Below are 16,233 nucleotides of genomic sequence, written 5' to 3' on the forward strand. Positions count from 1 at the left end.
AGCCCCGCCAGTTGGCTGGGTGTCCCGATTCACCGCAAAGGACGCAAGCGGGCGGGTCGGAGGAGTCCCGAGTGCGTGGGCACTCTTTAGTGGAGTGGGAGTTTAGGCACTTTACGCACCTAGGTTTGGCGTGACAATGTCTCGCCGAATGGCCGTACAGCTGACAGTTGTGGCATTGGCCGACAACGCCGCGGCTGAGGGGTTTCTCGACGTTGATACCGCCGAGGCCAGCCACCTCTTTAATTTGGAACACCGCTTTCGCGGCCTTTGTCATTTCTAAAATGACAAGAACAAGGTTGAAAGGCTGCTTAGTGCCTTTGTTTGCTCGGTACATCCTATGTACCTCGAGCACGGGGAGATTTTGGGACTTTAGATCCTGGAGGATAAAGTCCTCCGAGATCTCGTAAGGGACGTTGCGGATTACGACGCGTAGTTGGCGTTCGTCCTCCAGGGCGTATGTGTGGTATGATATGTTCCGTTCCCTCAGAAATTTCTGAAGGGCACGGTGGTCTTGTTCGGTTGGGATCTTGATTCTGATCCCATGGCCGATGTTGGTGGCCGAAGTGAAACGGATGTTCCGTTCGTTACAGGCGGCCGACACCATCGTCCACTTGCTCTTATCTTGGAGGATAAGAGGAGGGGGGACTTTGGATCGGCTGCCGTTATCGGGTTTGGGCGCGGGATTGGGTTTAGAGGGCCTGGCCTCGCCCGAGGGCTTGGCGGCCTTGGTAGGCGGGAGAGCCTTATCTTTTGACCGTTTTTGGCGTTTATTGCCAACGGTGATGAAATCTTCATCGTCCGATGAAGAGGGAGAGGCGGGAGAGAGAGTGGTTGTCTCCATGTGGGTGTTCATGGAGTCATCGGCGGGGGTGTCCGGCTCCGAGGAGTCGGATTCCTCCATAGCAGTCTGGGACGGGGGGGAATTGGCTTCAGAGTCCTCCGAAGCCTGGGATTTGGCCTTCTTGGCCGAGGTGCCGATTAACTTCGGCAGATAGGGACTGAGCCAAGGCTGTTTAAGCCTGGCGAACAAGCAGAACTTGTTTAAGTGGACGCTTGAGGTCAGGTAGTCCGTTAGGACATCCCTGAACGTCTCCACAATATGCTCCGGGAGTTCATCGGGGTCGGGGGGTTTCTCCATTTCGAGTAGGAGGGGAGGGAACGCGAGCTATACTTTGAATACGTACCGGAATGGGCCGCGCTGAAGATGTTATCGCACTTCACTTTTTACACAGTCACAGTCACACCACTTAGGGTCCACAAAACACAAACCGCTTTAGGATGGAATTCGAAATGTTTATCGACCGGGGCCGTAACTCACTGATGCTCACCGCGCTTCCAAGAACACACAGCGTTGACGGGATGGGCCGCACTGAAGATGTTATCGCTCGTTCGTTGCCTTAGAGTACACCACACTTAGCTTGGCTGATACAGATGCCGAAATTGGTAAGGGTGCCGGGTGCCGAAATTGCCTTGTCTGACTGACGTCTGGTGGCCGAAACTCACTGACTCACTGATTCTCGTTAACTCGGAGAGGAGCTCGGAGAGGAGCTGTGAACTCGAACACGACTTGTCGACGAATGGCCGTCCTCAAATTTATTATTCATACATACATACATATAATCACGTCTATATCCCATGCGGGGTAGACAGAGCCTACAGTCTTGTAAAGACTGATTGGCCACGTTCAGCTATTTGGCTTGAAGATAGAATTGAGATTTTTATTCATTATTATAGGATACTATCATATCGCTTAATAATTGTCAAATCTTTTGGTTTCACAACATTGGTTGACGTCAAATAAATTACTTAAAACTAAGTTTACTGCCGCTTTCAAGGCGTCAGTGTCGAAGAAGCGGTAACAAACTGCACTGCAGCATTTTCTTTAGACTAAACATTTCTTTTATATTGTAGAACAAATATATTTATAAATACTATCTTTTGCATGTGAATTCGCTCCAGTGGTCTTCTCCCCCTTTTTCGAAATTAATAGCATATTCCATTCAATAATTCCTATGTTTTACCTTAGGGACAACTCTATCTCTGTACCGAATTTCATCAAATTAAAATTTTTTATTCATTGTTATGCGACACTTTATTATCACTTAATAATTGTCATATCTTTTGGCTTCACAACATTGGTTGACGTCAGATAAACTATGTTCTTAAAACTAAGCCGAATCTGTGTAATTTATGTATGTATTTTTCAACCGATTTCATAACATAAGTCTCAATTCGGTCGCATTGCAAAAGTCAACTGCACTTAGTAACAAAATATTGGCAGCGCTAGCGCATTTTTCAAGGATATGCATGAAACGCCAAACAATATAAATTATAATTTAATGGTGTTCTGGAATCATCCTGGCTCTTAAACTGACTTTAACTCCTCAGTTAAACGAAGTATATTGTGATAAAGTTAAACTTTACATTTAACCCAACGTTATTTTCTGTGCTTAACACTAGGTATGTGTGCAAAATTCATGTCGATCGGTTCAGTAGTATTGATGTTAAAGATGGACAAACAAACAAGCAAACACACTTTCATATTTATAATAATAGATAATAGATGCTCACTCTCGTAAATGATTCAGTATTAGTAACATGTTATGGGTTCAATACTCGTTTTTATTTTTGTAGGCTCTCTGTACCTAAATTTAAACAGACCTTCAGAGACCTCTCAGCTTTGATTGAATAAATTATAAAGTTAATGGTAATGTGTCGTGTGGTTCTCGACGCTTCAGTTACACTTAAGTAAACATAATTTTTTACGTTTTGTCAAGTATAGGTATACATAAATACAAATTTTCATATATACGTACATATGGTCACGTCTATATCCCTTGTGTATACGTTGTGTCCCTTCCCAAATGTAGAAACAGTACCTACATTCGTGTTGTTTATTTATTAAAGCTTGCTAACATTAACCCTACATTTTATTAACCCTCGCGACGATCTGAGTTGGCGATACGGACGCGAATCAATTTACTTAGCGTCTCGCGTGTTAGAAATCAAGATGGCGGCGGTGTCGTGTTATGTGACAAATATTTATGTGTAAACGTTACATTCAGATTGGGTCGTTTGCGTTTACCGGATAAAATGAAATTAAAAATTTGTATTTTTTTTTTAGGCGACAAGCTAGCAACCTGTCACTATATGAATCTCAATTCTATCATTAAACCAAACAGCTGAACGTGGCGTCTTTTAAGACTGTTGGCTCTGTCTCTCTGTTACAAGGGATATAGGCGTGATTATTATGTATGTATGTATGTATCATGGTAGCGTAAATCTGAGTTATGTGCCTTAAGCTGAGAGGCGTAGGTTCGAATTGACAGCGGTAGAATTTGATCCTGGGTCTTTTAGCGCCAATTATCACATATTTTTTAAAACAGCCGACGCACAAAAGTCACTTCAATGTCAGGTGAATACACCACAGGCCGATCTAACATTTTATGAGGGCAAGGAACCTATATTTTTAAAGTAAAAATTAATTTATTGCTCTCCAAAAAATCTTATTTTATTCCGTTTGGTTCCCGGCAGTTAAGAATAGGATCGCTACATCTCTTTCCCATGGATATCGTTAAATTTGACAGAGGGATAAGCTAATCGACTTAGGATTCTTCTAGTAGGCGATGGGCTAGCAACCTGTCACTATTTGAATCTCAATTCCATAATAAAGCCATACAGCTGAATATGGCCTTGTAGTCTTTTCAAGACTATTGGCTCTGGCTACCCCAGAAGGTATATAGATGTGACTTTATGTAGGTATGTATGTATTTCCCTTACTCCTGGTCAGCCATTAATTAAAGCATGCAAATTATTATAAAATTACACATAAGTCACTTAAGTCAAATTAATTAATTCTTGATAAAATGATGATAATATTATGTCAATTTGTTACAATAAATAAAATAAAAAATAACTTCATACTTGTCAATATTTGATTACAATAAAAATTTTATCTAAAATTGAGGAACTCATGGACGGTATAAAAATAATGTTCAATGAGCCAGCAAAATAATTTCTATTTGAATAAATTATAATTCCCACACTTATGTCTTCCGGTATTTTGTTAATTATGAATATGCACATAAATATGCACGTAACAATTCTTTTTAAGTCTTTCGCTTTTCGGTGTTACATCTATTTAACACTAGTCTATGCACATTTCTTGTGCTTCTTGGGTATACCTCTTCAGCCTCTTTGAACAATTTGTAATTAAGTTTTACAAATTTGCCAATTTCAAATACGTACAGACAAGGAAGTGGAAGAATGTTTAATAATTTAAAGAGAGCCTTACTAGTGTATGTATATATGTGAAATAACTCAACAAGCACAACCAATCCGCACCCAGCCCTCTCAGACGTCCCGAAGCGGAAAGCTCTCGATAAAAGCTTTGAACGTGAAGCGCTATTGTCTTGTACGAGTAGCTTTCTGAAGCCACTCCAGCGCCACTTCTCAATAGCTTAGGGTTTTAAGATTTTCAGTGTTCAGGATATTTTTTTATTAATTTTTTTTTTTTACTTTTGGATGTGATTCCCGGCACTAATTAAAAAAAAAAAGAATAGGACCCGTTCATCTCTTTCCCATGGATCTCGTAAAATGCGACTAAGGGATAGGTTTAAAAATTTGGGATTTTTCTTTTAGATGATGGGCTAGCTAACTGTCACTATTTGAATCTCAATTCTATCATTAAGCTGTTAAGCTGAACGTGGCCTATCAGTCTTTTAAGACTGCTAGCTCTGTCTACCCCGCATGGGATATAGACGTGATTGTATGTATGTATGTAAGATGTTTAAATAACGGAGTTGTTGCCGTATGGCATTTATGAATGAATGAATAAATTTTAAAAGGCAAATCCATACTTACAATTTACAGAGAAATCATAATATATCTTATATATAAAATTCTCGTGTTGTGTATGTTCGTTCCCGTACTCCTCCGAAACGGCTTGACCGATTCTCCTGTAATTTTGTGAACATATTAAGTAGGTCTGAGAATCGGCCGACATCTATTTTTCATACACCTTAGTGATAAGGCTTGTACACACTTAACATTTTTTTTCACTAGAAATTATTTTAAAATTATTTATATGGCGAATAACGTTTGCCGGGACAGCTAGTTATATAGAGAATTATTAAAGCAAAAAACAATATATGTATGTAATTTTGGAGCTTCGATGGTCGTTGGGCAGCGAAAAAAAAATAGGTTACTAGTGTGTGCCTGCTATTTCCCTTCCCTAAGCACAGTTTGTAAAAGTCAAATAAGGGCAAGTTTAATAAACTTGGGATTCAACTTTTAGGCGATGGGCTACCAACCGGTTTAGTTGACAGCTCGTCATTTTACGTATTTCGGCATTATCTTAATACGTGGCTTAATTAATTAGATTTAAAATTATAATGTGATACTAAGTAGGTACCTCTATGTATAAGTTTGTATGTCTACTAATACATAAAAAATGTTTGCAACATCCGAAAGGGTAAATATGTATGTAGATCTGTTATACATAATATTTAAGACCTTGTGGTACTCATATTATGCAAATAAAATTTTGAATTTGAATTTGATACGTGGCATTATTATTACGTCTCTTGGCTTAACTAGACAATATCTCCTACTTATCCTACCATTATTTGATTCTCTCTATCAATGAGCCCTATAACTGAAAGTCCTTTCATTTTTAGACTTAGTTCTGTCTGTTCTGTCTAGAGCCGTGTGGTTCCCGGCACCAATAGAAAAAACAACAGGACTACTCCATCTCTTCCACACGGATGTCGTAAAAGGTGACTAAGAGATTGGTTTATAAACTTAGGATTCTTCTTTTAGGCGATGGGCCAGCAATCTGTCACTATTTGAATCTCAATTCTATCAAAGAGCTAAACAGCTGAACGTGGCCTTTCAGTCTTTTCAAGACTGTTGGCTCTGTCCACCCCGTAAGGGATATAGACGTGATGATATGTATGTATGTAGCTACCCCGTTAGAGATAAAGGCGTGATAATATGTGTGTGTTTTAAAGGTTATGTTTAACTTTGCGTGCCCATTCGCTCGGCATATTGGCCGAATGGTTGACCTAATTTTAACTGTACCGTCAGCATATAAGGGTCGTTTACAAGGTGAAATCGATCCTTCATACCTCATCATATATTTTTTGTACATACATACATATAATTATGTCTATATCCCTTGCGGGGTAGACAGAGCCAACAGTCTTGCAAAATACTGATAGGCCACGTTCAGTTGCTTGGCTTTCCTAATGATGGAATTGAGATTCAAATAGTGACAGGTCGCTAGCCCATCGCCTAAAAAAAGGATCTCAATTTTATAAGCCCTTAGTCGCCTTTTACGACATCCATGGGAAGGACATGGAGTGGTCCTATTCTTTTGTTTATTGGTGCCGGGAACCACACGGCTACATAAAATCACGCCTCTTTCCCGGAGGGGTAGGCAGAGACTACCTCTTTCCACTTGCCACGATCTCTGCATACTTCCTTCGCTTCATCCACATTCGTAATTCCCTTCATGCAAGTTCGGCGGTTTCGAGTACTTTTGACCTGACCCTTTATCAGGACGTCCTTAATTTCCTCATGAAAGCATTCCTTTTTCTATTCCTGACGCTATATCTCCTTTCACATCAAAACATTCTCATCTATACATATTGCATAGTATGCAGGGATTGTGGCAACTGGAAAGATGTAGTCTCTGCCTACCCCTCCGGGAAAGAGTCTTCTTCCTCCTGGCTATAGTCCCGGTTGCATCCTCACCTCTCTGGAGAGGAGCCCAGGTTATGCATTTGACCATGGATTCTAGATTAATTGACTCAGGTTTTTACAAGAAGCGACTCCCATCTGACCTCCGCAACTATTGCAAGTCAACCTAACCCGTATTGGATCCATGGTTACACATCCAGTTGCCTGAATGTGCAGGTTTCCTCGCGATGTTTTCCCTCACCGTAAGAGCATCGGTTAGTATTCAAAATAATGTACATTACTTTGAAAATAGTGATTATGCTCTAGACATCATGCATTTTGACCGGCCACTTTACCATTTCGACCAACGACGCTTGATTTTTTATATGACGTATGTATGTATAATTATTTCCGGGTCACCTACAATTTAATTTATATAGGTAGGTATGTACTTATTACTTTGATCAGCGAAAAAATGTTCCACGCGATTGAACCCGCGACCTCTTGGCCAATTTGTTTGCTCTTTAATCAGAAAACATGTGCGTGATAGTAATTTAGTGTTGTTACATCAGATAATTCTAATATGTATAAAGACTTTAGAGGGTTTTGTCCGCGAATACGCTTCCGTTGGAAAATACAAAAAATAACTGTATGTTAGGTTGCTTAATTTGTTAGTGGGTGTTATATAATATCTGTGTTAGTATAGGTAGTGCCGTGTGGTTTCCGGCACCAATACAAAATAGAATAGGACATCTCTTTCCCATGGATGTCGTAAAAGGCGACTAAGGGATAGGCTTACAAACTTGGGATTCTTTTTTAAGGCGATGGGCTAGCAACCTGTCACTATTTGAATCTCAATTCTATCAGTAAGCGAAATAGCTGAACGTGGCCATTCGGTCTTTTCAAGACTGTTGGCTCTGTCTACCCCGCAAGGGATATAGACGTGACGCATGTATCAAACATAAGGTTGCCTAATTTGTTAGGGGGTGTTATATATCTGTATATGTATAGGTAGTGCCGTGTGGTTCCTGAAACTAATTGAAAAAAAATAGGACCACTCCATCTCTTTCCTATGGATGTCGTAAAGCGACTAAGGGATAGGTTCATAAACTTGGAATTTTTAGGGCGATGGGCAACCTGTCGCTATTTGAATCTCAATGCCAAACAGCTGAATTAGGTCTATCAGTATTTTTAAGACTGTTAGCTCTGTCTACCCTGCGAGGAATATAGAGGTGATCATAAAAAATAAATAAACATAGGTACCTAAGAATTAATTCAAAAATATTTCCAATTTGAAGGAAATTTATTTGCCTAGTAAATATAATGCATTACGTCCGTATAAGTAGTTCTACGAGTACCTACCATCATTAAGTTCTATAGATGCAATGAAAAAAAATGCATTCAGAACTTGCGAAAGTATCTATTGTTATTTCATTTCGGTAACTGGTATGATTTTAACCTTACTAACTAGGTAGGTTAAAATCATTACCATTGAAACAGCGATTACATCTAGTTAAAAAAATATTCAATTTCAAAATTTTTCATTCATACATACCTAATACGGTATAAAATAAATTTTGAAGGCAAATTGATAGAGTGACCTAAAATAAGTGGGTTTAACTAAAACACTAAGTAGAATATTAAATTAGGTCCGAGATTTAGACTGTAAAAATAGTTTCTGACCTTAAAAAAAATTTGACACAAGCGCTTCAATAACAACGTAAACTACTTATATATACATACATACATACGGTCACGTCTATATCCCTTACGGGGTAGACAGAGCCAACAGTCTTGAAAAGTCTGAAAGGCCACGTTCAGCTATTTGGCTTAATAATAGAATTGAGATTCAAATAGTGACAGGGTGCCCATCGCCTAAAAAAGAATCCCAAGTTTGTAAGCCTAAACTACTTATCTATGTATATAAAAATCTAAATTGCCTAAATATAATACCTACATATAGATAGCTTGCCTACATTGTAAGTGACATATGATATGATGGTCTACTTAACACAATTTTTTTGTGCCGTGTGGTTCCCGACACCAATACAAAAAAGAATAGGACCACTCCATCTCTTTCCTATGGATGTCGTTAAAGGTGACTAAGGGATAGGCTTACAAACTTGGGATTCTTTTCTAGGCAATGGATTAGCAACCTGTCGCTATTTGAATCTCAATTCTATCATCAAGCCAAAAAGCTGAACGTGGCCATTCTGTATTTTAAGACTGTTGGCTCTGTCTACCCCGCAAGGGATATAGACATGACCATTTGTATGTATGTACGATTTTTTTTTTTTGTAAAAGGTATGTATACAAAGAATTTCGTAGGGACTTTGATAAATGAGCAAAACCTACGAACGTACGCTCGGCAACAGATTCCGCAAGGCCGACCTTATCTTGTGATAACGAGATACTAAAATTAAACATACCTGCTTCACTATCAGCCGAGCCACACGAGGACTTGCAAAGGTCACGAACCCATAGCACTTGGAGACACCAGCCCGGTCATAAATCACCCTAGCGGCTGTCACCGTCGAAAATCCAGAGAAAAATTTCCACAAATCTTCGTCTGTGGTCGTCAGTGAAAACCCTCCCACGAAAATCCTGTTATGTATAACAGTCCCGAATTTCGGAGCGTCAGTGGGGGGTAACGCATCGTCTCCCTCCTCCTCGGGGGAATTCAACAAAGCCTTCAACTTCTCGTGAGGATCAACATTCTTTCTACAATTTGCAGCACTCTCCTCGACCATGTGAGCGCAACTCGCCGATTCACTCCTTATATACCTTTTAACACCACCTTCCATATTTAAATTAAGTCTTAAAACATGTTCCCTTGTTTACTAAACTAAAAATTTCTAGCGATTACTAAAACGGTCGACTAATGATCGCGGTACACAACAACTAGACCCGTTGTGGACTGATATTGATTCGCGAGGTACGTATATTGACTTGCGCGGTAGCCTTCCTCACGCATAGCAAAGTTTAACTGATTGTTTAATAAAAATACCGCGCCGTTTTGAGATAAGACTCGTTTGAAATGATACACACTAAAAATAGTGGTTGAGCTATTGTGGAACGCTATTTTTAATGTACGCGGGAATTGGGTCGGCGCGCGGTTCGTGTAGACGTCGAATGTTTGCCAATTGGTTTGATTAGGTGGCGCTGTGATCGCGTTTGCAAATTTTTTTTTAACTACCGCCTTTTTAAAGTTATCTAACTGCTGAGTTTAGGGTAACAAGGGTGGTCCAGCGGGGATAGCGTGATACGCGCTACGCCGTTATTATCGCACGATAGACTATCGCTGTTTCGCTTTTATTGTGATGTGAAACGGGACAGCGATAGTTTATCAGGCGATTAAAACGGCATCGCGCGTACCAAGCTAGCAATATGATGATCCATTACGCAGATAAGCTCGATTTTGTACTGACAAGTCTAAAATCATAAATAAGAATGTTTTTTTAATGTTACAGTTTCCAATTTTTTTTGTAAAATTGATTAGGGAAGTACCTAAAAACCGGGAAGTAAAATGAAGAAAACCCATGATGAAAACAAACATTATGAGGATTGCCCCTAATCTTTGTTGATAAGGTACGTGTAAGCTTATGGGGGTCAGTAAATTAAACCTTCAATTGTCTTTCCAACCAGAAACTGAAAAAAGAAACAAATATTTATGTGATATTTTACCTTAACCCATTGTCTTGAAATGATGTTTGTATTTGAATTTTGAGCCTTTTGAAAAATAAAACAGTTACAATACCTCATTGTGCATGGTGGCACTGTTTGATCAATCTCACAGATAAATACAGATATAAATAGCAATCTCTACCTACTTCAATGTAAAAAAAATACCAACGAAAATCCAACATTTTATTATTTTCAAATTGGAAATTTCAAACGTTAAATAGGCAGCACTGAACTTGTAACTGTCACTGTCATGTCAATGTCATCTCTTCATTTGTTGCTCCTATCTGTTCTGTCACTGTCACTATTGCACAGTGCCTGGCAAGGTGACGTTATATTGTGGGGCCGATTTATTTATTTTTGTTGATTTTCCTTTCGTTCATTGTGCGAATTTCACTTTAGAACACGCAACAAAATACAAGGACGATACAACAAACAGGTGAAATTTTGTGCTGTATTTGTGCGGTTAGTTCAGAAGCGAACTATTGTTGTGGTACCTCCAAGAGTATAATCAAATTAACTTCTGATTCGACATCAAGGTGAGTGTTTTTCTTCTGTTAATCAACTCAAATGACCCGCTAACAACTCTTTAAAGATGATAAAAGTGCAAGTAGCTCACTATAATAACGGGAAATCATATTTATTACTGACGGTGTTTTGTAAGTCACCCTCAAATTGTTTCGCTATTATAGTTTGTAAGCCGGTTTGGGTGCTGTACCATTATATTTGTGTGTTGTGTACGCAAATAGACTTGTGTAACTAGTTTCTTGTTATTTGAACCATAAAATGCTGATCTAAATGCTTTGTGGCATCATAATATGAAGACAATTGTTTTGGTTTTTTATTTATGTGCTTGGGGTAGAGTTATTTATAGACCTGATAACTTAGAGGAAACTTACTATAAAAGAACTTTTATTCTATATTTTTTTTAATAAATTTATCTTTTAAAGATGTGAAGGTAAGTAAAGAAAATTATATTTAAGTTTTATATGTTCTGGGGGCCAACCACAACGTCTTATAGCAGTATTAGTTTAATATTACATTGATTTTTTGCACCACGAGGTCTTTAAAACAAGCTTAAAACAATATTACTTTTTCAGATAGTTTTGGTGACGTCACCTCTATTTCGTTCATTCAAATTGGTACCATGACGTGACTTTACGCCTATAGCATTATTGTTTTAATGTCAAATTTAGCAATCTTAAAAAAGTTCCTCTTTCGCAACGGATACAACATTATTTACTATTATTTGCTGAAATAAGTGAGTAAATCTACATAGTTTCGGAAAAAAGCTTATTAGAAAGTGAACGTGAATATTATAGGTAGTGACTGCAATTGTTTAGCAATGGATTTGAACTTCGAAATTTTCGATTTCTTGGAAGCCGACGAAGCCGCTAACTCCGAAGAGGTTAGATCAAGAAAACGCCGTCGTATGTCGTCGTCTTATTTAGTAAAATTATTTTAAACCACATAACTAAAGTTTTATTCTTGAAATTGGTTTTGTACAAAACTCACTTTATTTCAATGGTGACGCTGAAGAGACGAATATGAAAATGAGCCATAAGATTAAAATAGGCCTCACCTATTATGGCTCAGTCGAAGAAAGTTTTTTATTCACCATTTAAAACTAACATAAATCTTATTTAAAGTTTGAAACACTTGAGTTGGGTTTGTTTACATTTCAAATTTTTTTTCGCCTATGACAGCATGCGACCTTGCGTTCCGTTCACGATTCACCTCGTCATAAAGATTAGGTTTCATACTTATTTATCAACATTTTAAATCATATGTTTGAGATATTAGTTTATATTACATAATAAGTTACGTAAATATCCTAATGTTTTTGTAAATAAACACTTAAATAATTTACAGCAACTTTTATACTTATATTATTATAAATTTTTATCATCGTACTAAATGCGTTATACGGAACGACAATTGAAAGCGATTGAAGGGGATGGCGTTATGTATTATATATAGCGCTGTTTCTTTTTATCCTTTAGCAGGGAATAGACAAAGTCAATAAATCATTCATTCTTTCGCAACACTAAGCAGGAATAAAATAAGATTGCGTGATAGAGGTCATGGTACGAATATGAGTAATGTTATTACAAGCTTATAATAAGACTTCCTTGAAATAAGATTGTTTTACAAAAGCTTGTGGTTGGCCCCAGGTTAGTAAAATTCTAACAAATAAATATTATTTTTCTTATTTCCAATTGAATTGTCAGCTGTTTCAACATATTTGATTTATGTATTTTACCCATGATGCCTGACTATTTGAATCTCAATTCTATAATTAAGCCAAATAGCTGAGTGTGGCCTATCAGTCTTTTCAAGACTGTTGGCTCTGTCTACCCCACAAGGGATATATAGTGACCGTATGTGTGTATGCCTGACTCCAATATTATCTTTTTAAATCTTGTTAAATAACTAACTGGTTTTTTTTTTTATGGCAAGTAGAAAGACGTAGTATCTGCCTACCCCTCTGAAAAAAATGTGTGTGTTTATTACACCCTTTCATCATTTAATTGACAGATCTTTGAATAACAAATACTTAAGTACCTATCCCTTGTAATATGGGCCATGGCTGAGATAAAAAATAAGGTTGACAATGATTAGTGATGCACTATTGTTTTCTCTCCCAAGGTCCTTGTCCTCACTCATTAGGTTATCAGGTCTGGGTGACCTGGGGTATCAGGGGCACTATTAGTACAGGGATCTGACCCTGGGTTCTGTTGTGTAGGCCCTCTAGTCATCCATAAAAAGTTTTGATCACATATTTCTTGTTAAATGATCTCAAACGTAACATCTAGGTCTTGGATGTTCATCTATACATATAAGTATTTATTACAATTCCATATAACTATTCCATGGGCACTAGCTGTGCCTGCAACTTTGCGTGTTAAATAGTTATTCTGGGCATCATTGAAGCCCTCAAGGATGAATAATTTTCCCCAATGTTTTTCACATTCTCCAATGTCTCTTTTCTGAGTTACGTATATTAGTTTGAGGGCTAACCAATGCTCTTATGGAGACAACCTGCACTTCAGGCATCTAGAAGAGCAACCATTATCCATTACGGTTTAGGTTCTCCTGCAATGGTTGACTCACACAATCCAGGATCCATGGTCAAGGGTCCACCCCAGGCTCCTCTCCAGAGTGCTGAGGATGCAACCGGGACTATAGCCCGCAGGAAGAAGACAACTCCAGCTGTTATGGTTGACAAACCCTTGAGTTTAGCGCCATTGCGTTACCAAGCGGAAAGCACTGATGCTATTAAAATAAATATATTTAATAAACAAAAACTATAAATTGTAGATAAACTTAGAAAACAGCGCAAGTTGCATAGTTATCTGAGTGTGCATACGTTAACCTTTCACCGAGCTTCCACTGATAACACGGCGTTTTAATTGGATAAGTTAACTTTTTTCACTAATTAGTTTTTAAATAATAAAAAAAAAATATTGGAAATCTACAAATTGGTTAAACAAAAATACGCTAAATGTAGCAGTATAGCATTAGAATAGAATAGATTGATTTTCAAAATAGGATACAAGGTATTGACGTCACGTCACTTAAATTTAATTATGTAACTACTACCGCTTCCAAAGCGCATGTGTAGAAGAAGCGGCGGAACAAACTACACTGCAGCATTTTCACCGGACGTCAATTTACAAATATAGATCTGTTAAATCTAAATCGTGGACGAATGCACATTGTCATTGTCTACATTAAAAAACATGAATGAATGTTAAACTAATGATTTCAATACGAATATTTCGTCAAATTTGCTGTTTTTACGTATAAATAAAAGATTTATTCAGAAAGGTTTGGATGCGCCAGGCGGAGGATTCAATTATTTATTTATTTAAACTTTATGCACGTTAAATGTAACAACAGGTGGACTTAATGACTTAATTATCGGAATGTTCAGGTTCCCACTACTTTTTATTTCAGCTATTTGACTACTTTTTCTAGGTACTATTTAAAATATCTACTGGGGGAAAAAAATCTTTTCTACTCCTGCAATACACATTAATGTTTTAAATGTGAAAGTGAGTTTGTTTGTTTGTAACCTATTTATAATTAAACCACAAAACCGAACTGCATGATTTTTTGAATGCATATAGTGTGGGATATGTAGAACTGCTTTTATCCCGGTAAAAACGAAAGTTCCCACGGGATTTGCGAAGAACCTGTATTTAGTAGGTGGAGTTGAATTCGCGCATGCGAAACTGCGGGATAAAGATAGTGTGGTCATAAATCGAGTAGGTCTGGCCTGCGACACAGGGCGGAATCGAACGTGACAATTGCTTGGAGGATAAATAATAAATATATATACATTATACATACTACCTGTCCCGACAAACATTGTTTTGCCATATTAATAATTTTGAAGTAATTTCTAGTTAAGAAAACATGTTAAGGGTGGACAACCCTTATCACTAAAAAAATTGATGTTGGCGGATTCTCAAACCTACTCAACATGCTCAAAAATTTCATGAGAATCGGTCTAGCCGTTTCGGAGGAGTATGGGAACGAACATTGTGACACGAGAATTTTATATATAAGATGTACCTATACAGAGGTTGTGTTATCCTCGAAGTAAGTTCGAGACTTGTGTTATATGAGCTTAGAGCAATGCAGGCTTCCGTTCCTCGGAAGCCAACTGAACGATATGATATCTATACTTATATTATAAAGCTGAAGAGTTAGAGATATAAATATCGGATATGGCCAGGGCCAATCAGAATTTTTTTATTTTCATAATAAGGATAATGTTGAAAAAAAAAAAACTAGTTGACTGAAAACATACATACATATGGTCACGTCTATATCCCTTGCGGGGTAGACAGAGCCAACAGTCTTGGAAAGACTGAATGGCCACGTTCAGCTATTTGGCGTAATGATAGAATTGAGATTCAAATAGTGACAGGTTGCTAATCCATCGCCTAAAAAAGAATCCCAAGTTTGTAAGCCTATCCCTTAGTCGCCTTTTACGACATCCATGGGAACGAGATGGAGTAGTCCTATTTTTTTTTTGTATTGGTGCCGGGAACCACACGGCACATGATGAAAACATGACATTCTTTTTTCACATGTGTGATAGAATGCTACATTATATTTCAAGGATTGCACAACAAAGTGCTATGTTCACGTCACCGCGAACGAGATAGATGTATGCGATATTGAATGAGTGGGAAAGAGATGACGCGTATTTCCTCTCGGCTGCGTATGAGTCAGACAAATTACGATGCTTTGAAGCGTTTCGTTATTAGGCTTAGTTTACATTGTAGGATTTTTTTAATAAGACCCTGCATGTGATCTAACCTTATGACCCATAGATGATATGGTTATATAGTCCAATACGTCTTCCGTGTCAATGATTCTAATATGTCATGAGTTCAAATCTCATGGGAACTTATAGTTCTTGGTTTTTAGTTTGTGTAGGAAATTTTTCGAAACTCGTGAAAATTTTCTATCTACATTTGGTTTTTACTATAGATTGTTTTTTTTATTGAACCTCGTCCTTTTTTGAGGTCGGTTAAAAATTATGATTTGGTAACTGGTACTTATACCATCGGGTTGGTAGCTCTTATAACGCCAGGTTTATAATGTTAACCTTTTTATATTTTACTCTACATCCATCCATCCCACCTATATAATCACGTCTTTATCCCTTACGGGGTAGACAGAGCCAACAGTCTTGAAGGGAATGTGAGGCCACGTTCAGCTGTATGGCTCTGTATCCCTTAGTCTGCATGTAACTCTAGCTTTACATCAACCGGGTTTTTCCTGAACCACAAACTGCGATAGTTGAATAAAGCACTTTTGTATGTGTTGAATGTTGTTTGTATGGTCTATGAA

General features: G+C 37.8%; 2 protein-coding genes across 2 annotated transcripts in view; one reads left to right on the forward strand and one right to left on the reverse strand.

Moving 5' to 3' along the window:
* The window catches only part of LOC106136528 (protein boule), a 32,347-nt gene extending 22,403 nt beyond the window's left edge, over positions 1–9,944 (reverse strand). The window contains exon 1 of the mRNA XM_013337106.2: positions 9,111–9,944. Coding sequence (XP_013192560.1) covers positions 9,111–9,485 — 375 coding nt within the window. The 5' untranslated portion in view covers positions 9,486–9,944. The remainder of the gene's footprint in view (positions 1–9,110) is intronic.
* A 728-nt stretch (positions 9,945–10,672) lies between these two features.
* LOC106136517 (dual serine/threonine and tyrosine protein kinase) overlaps positions 10,673–16,233 on the forward strand; it is a 31,855-nt gene continuing 26,294 nt past the window's right edge. Inside the window, exon 1 of the mRNA XM_060951600.1 lies at positions 10,673–10,901. The gene's annotated coding sequence lies outside the window, so the exon portion shown is untranslated. The remainder of the gene's footprint in view (positions 10,902–16,233) is intronic.

The sequence above is a fragment of the Amyelois transitella genome, chromosome 25 (assembly GCF_032362555.1).
Source record: "Amyelois transitella isolate CPQ chromosome 25, ilAmyTran1.1, whole genome shotgun sequence".
Classification (NCBI taxonomy): domain Eukaryota; kingdom Metazoa; phylum Arthropoda; class Insecta; order Lepidoptera; family Pyralidae; genus Amyelois; species Amyelois transitella.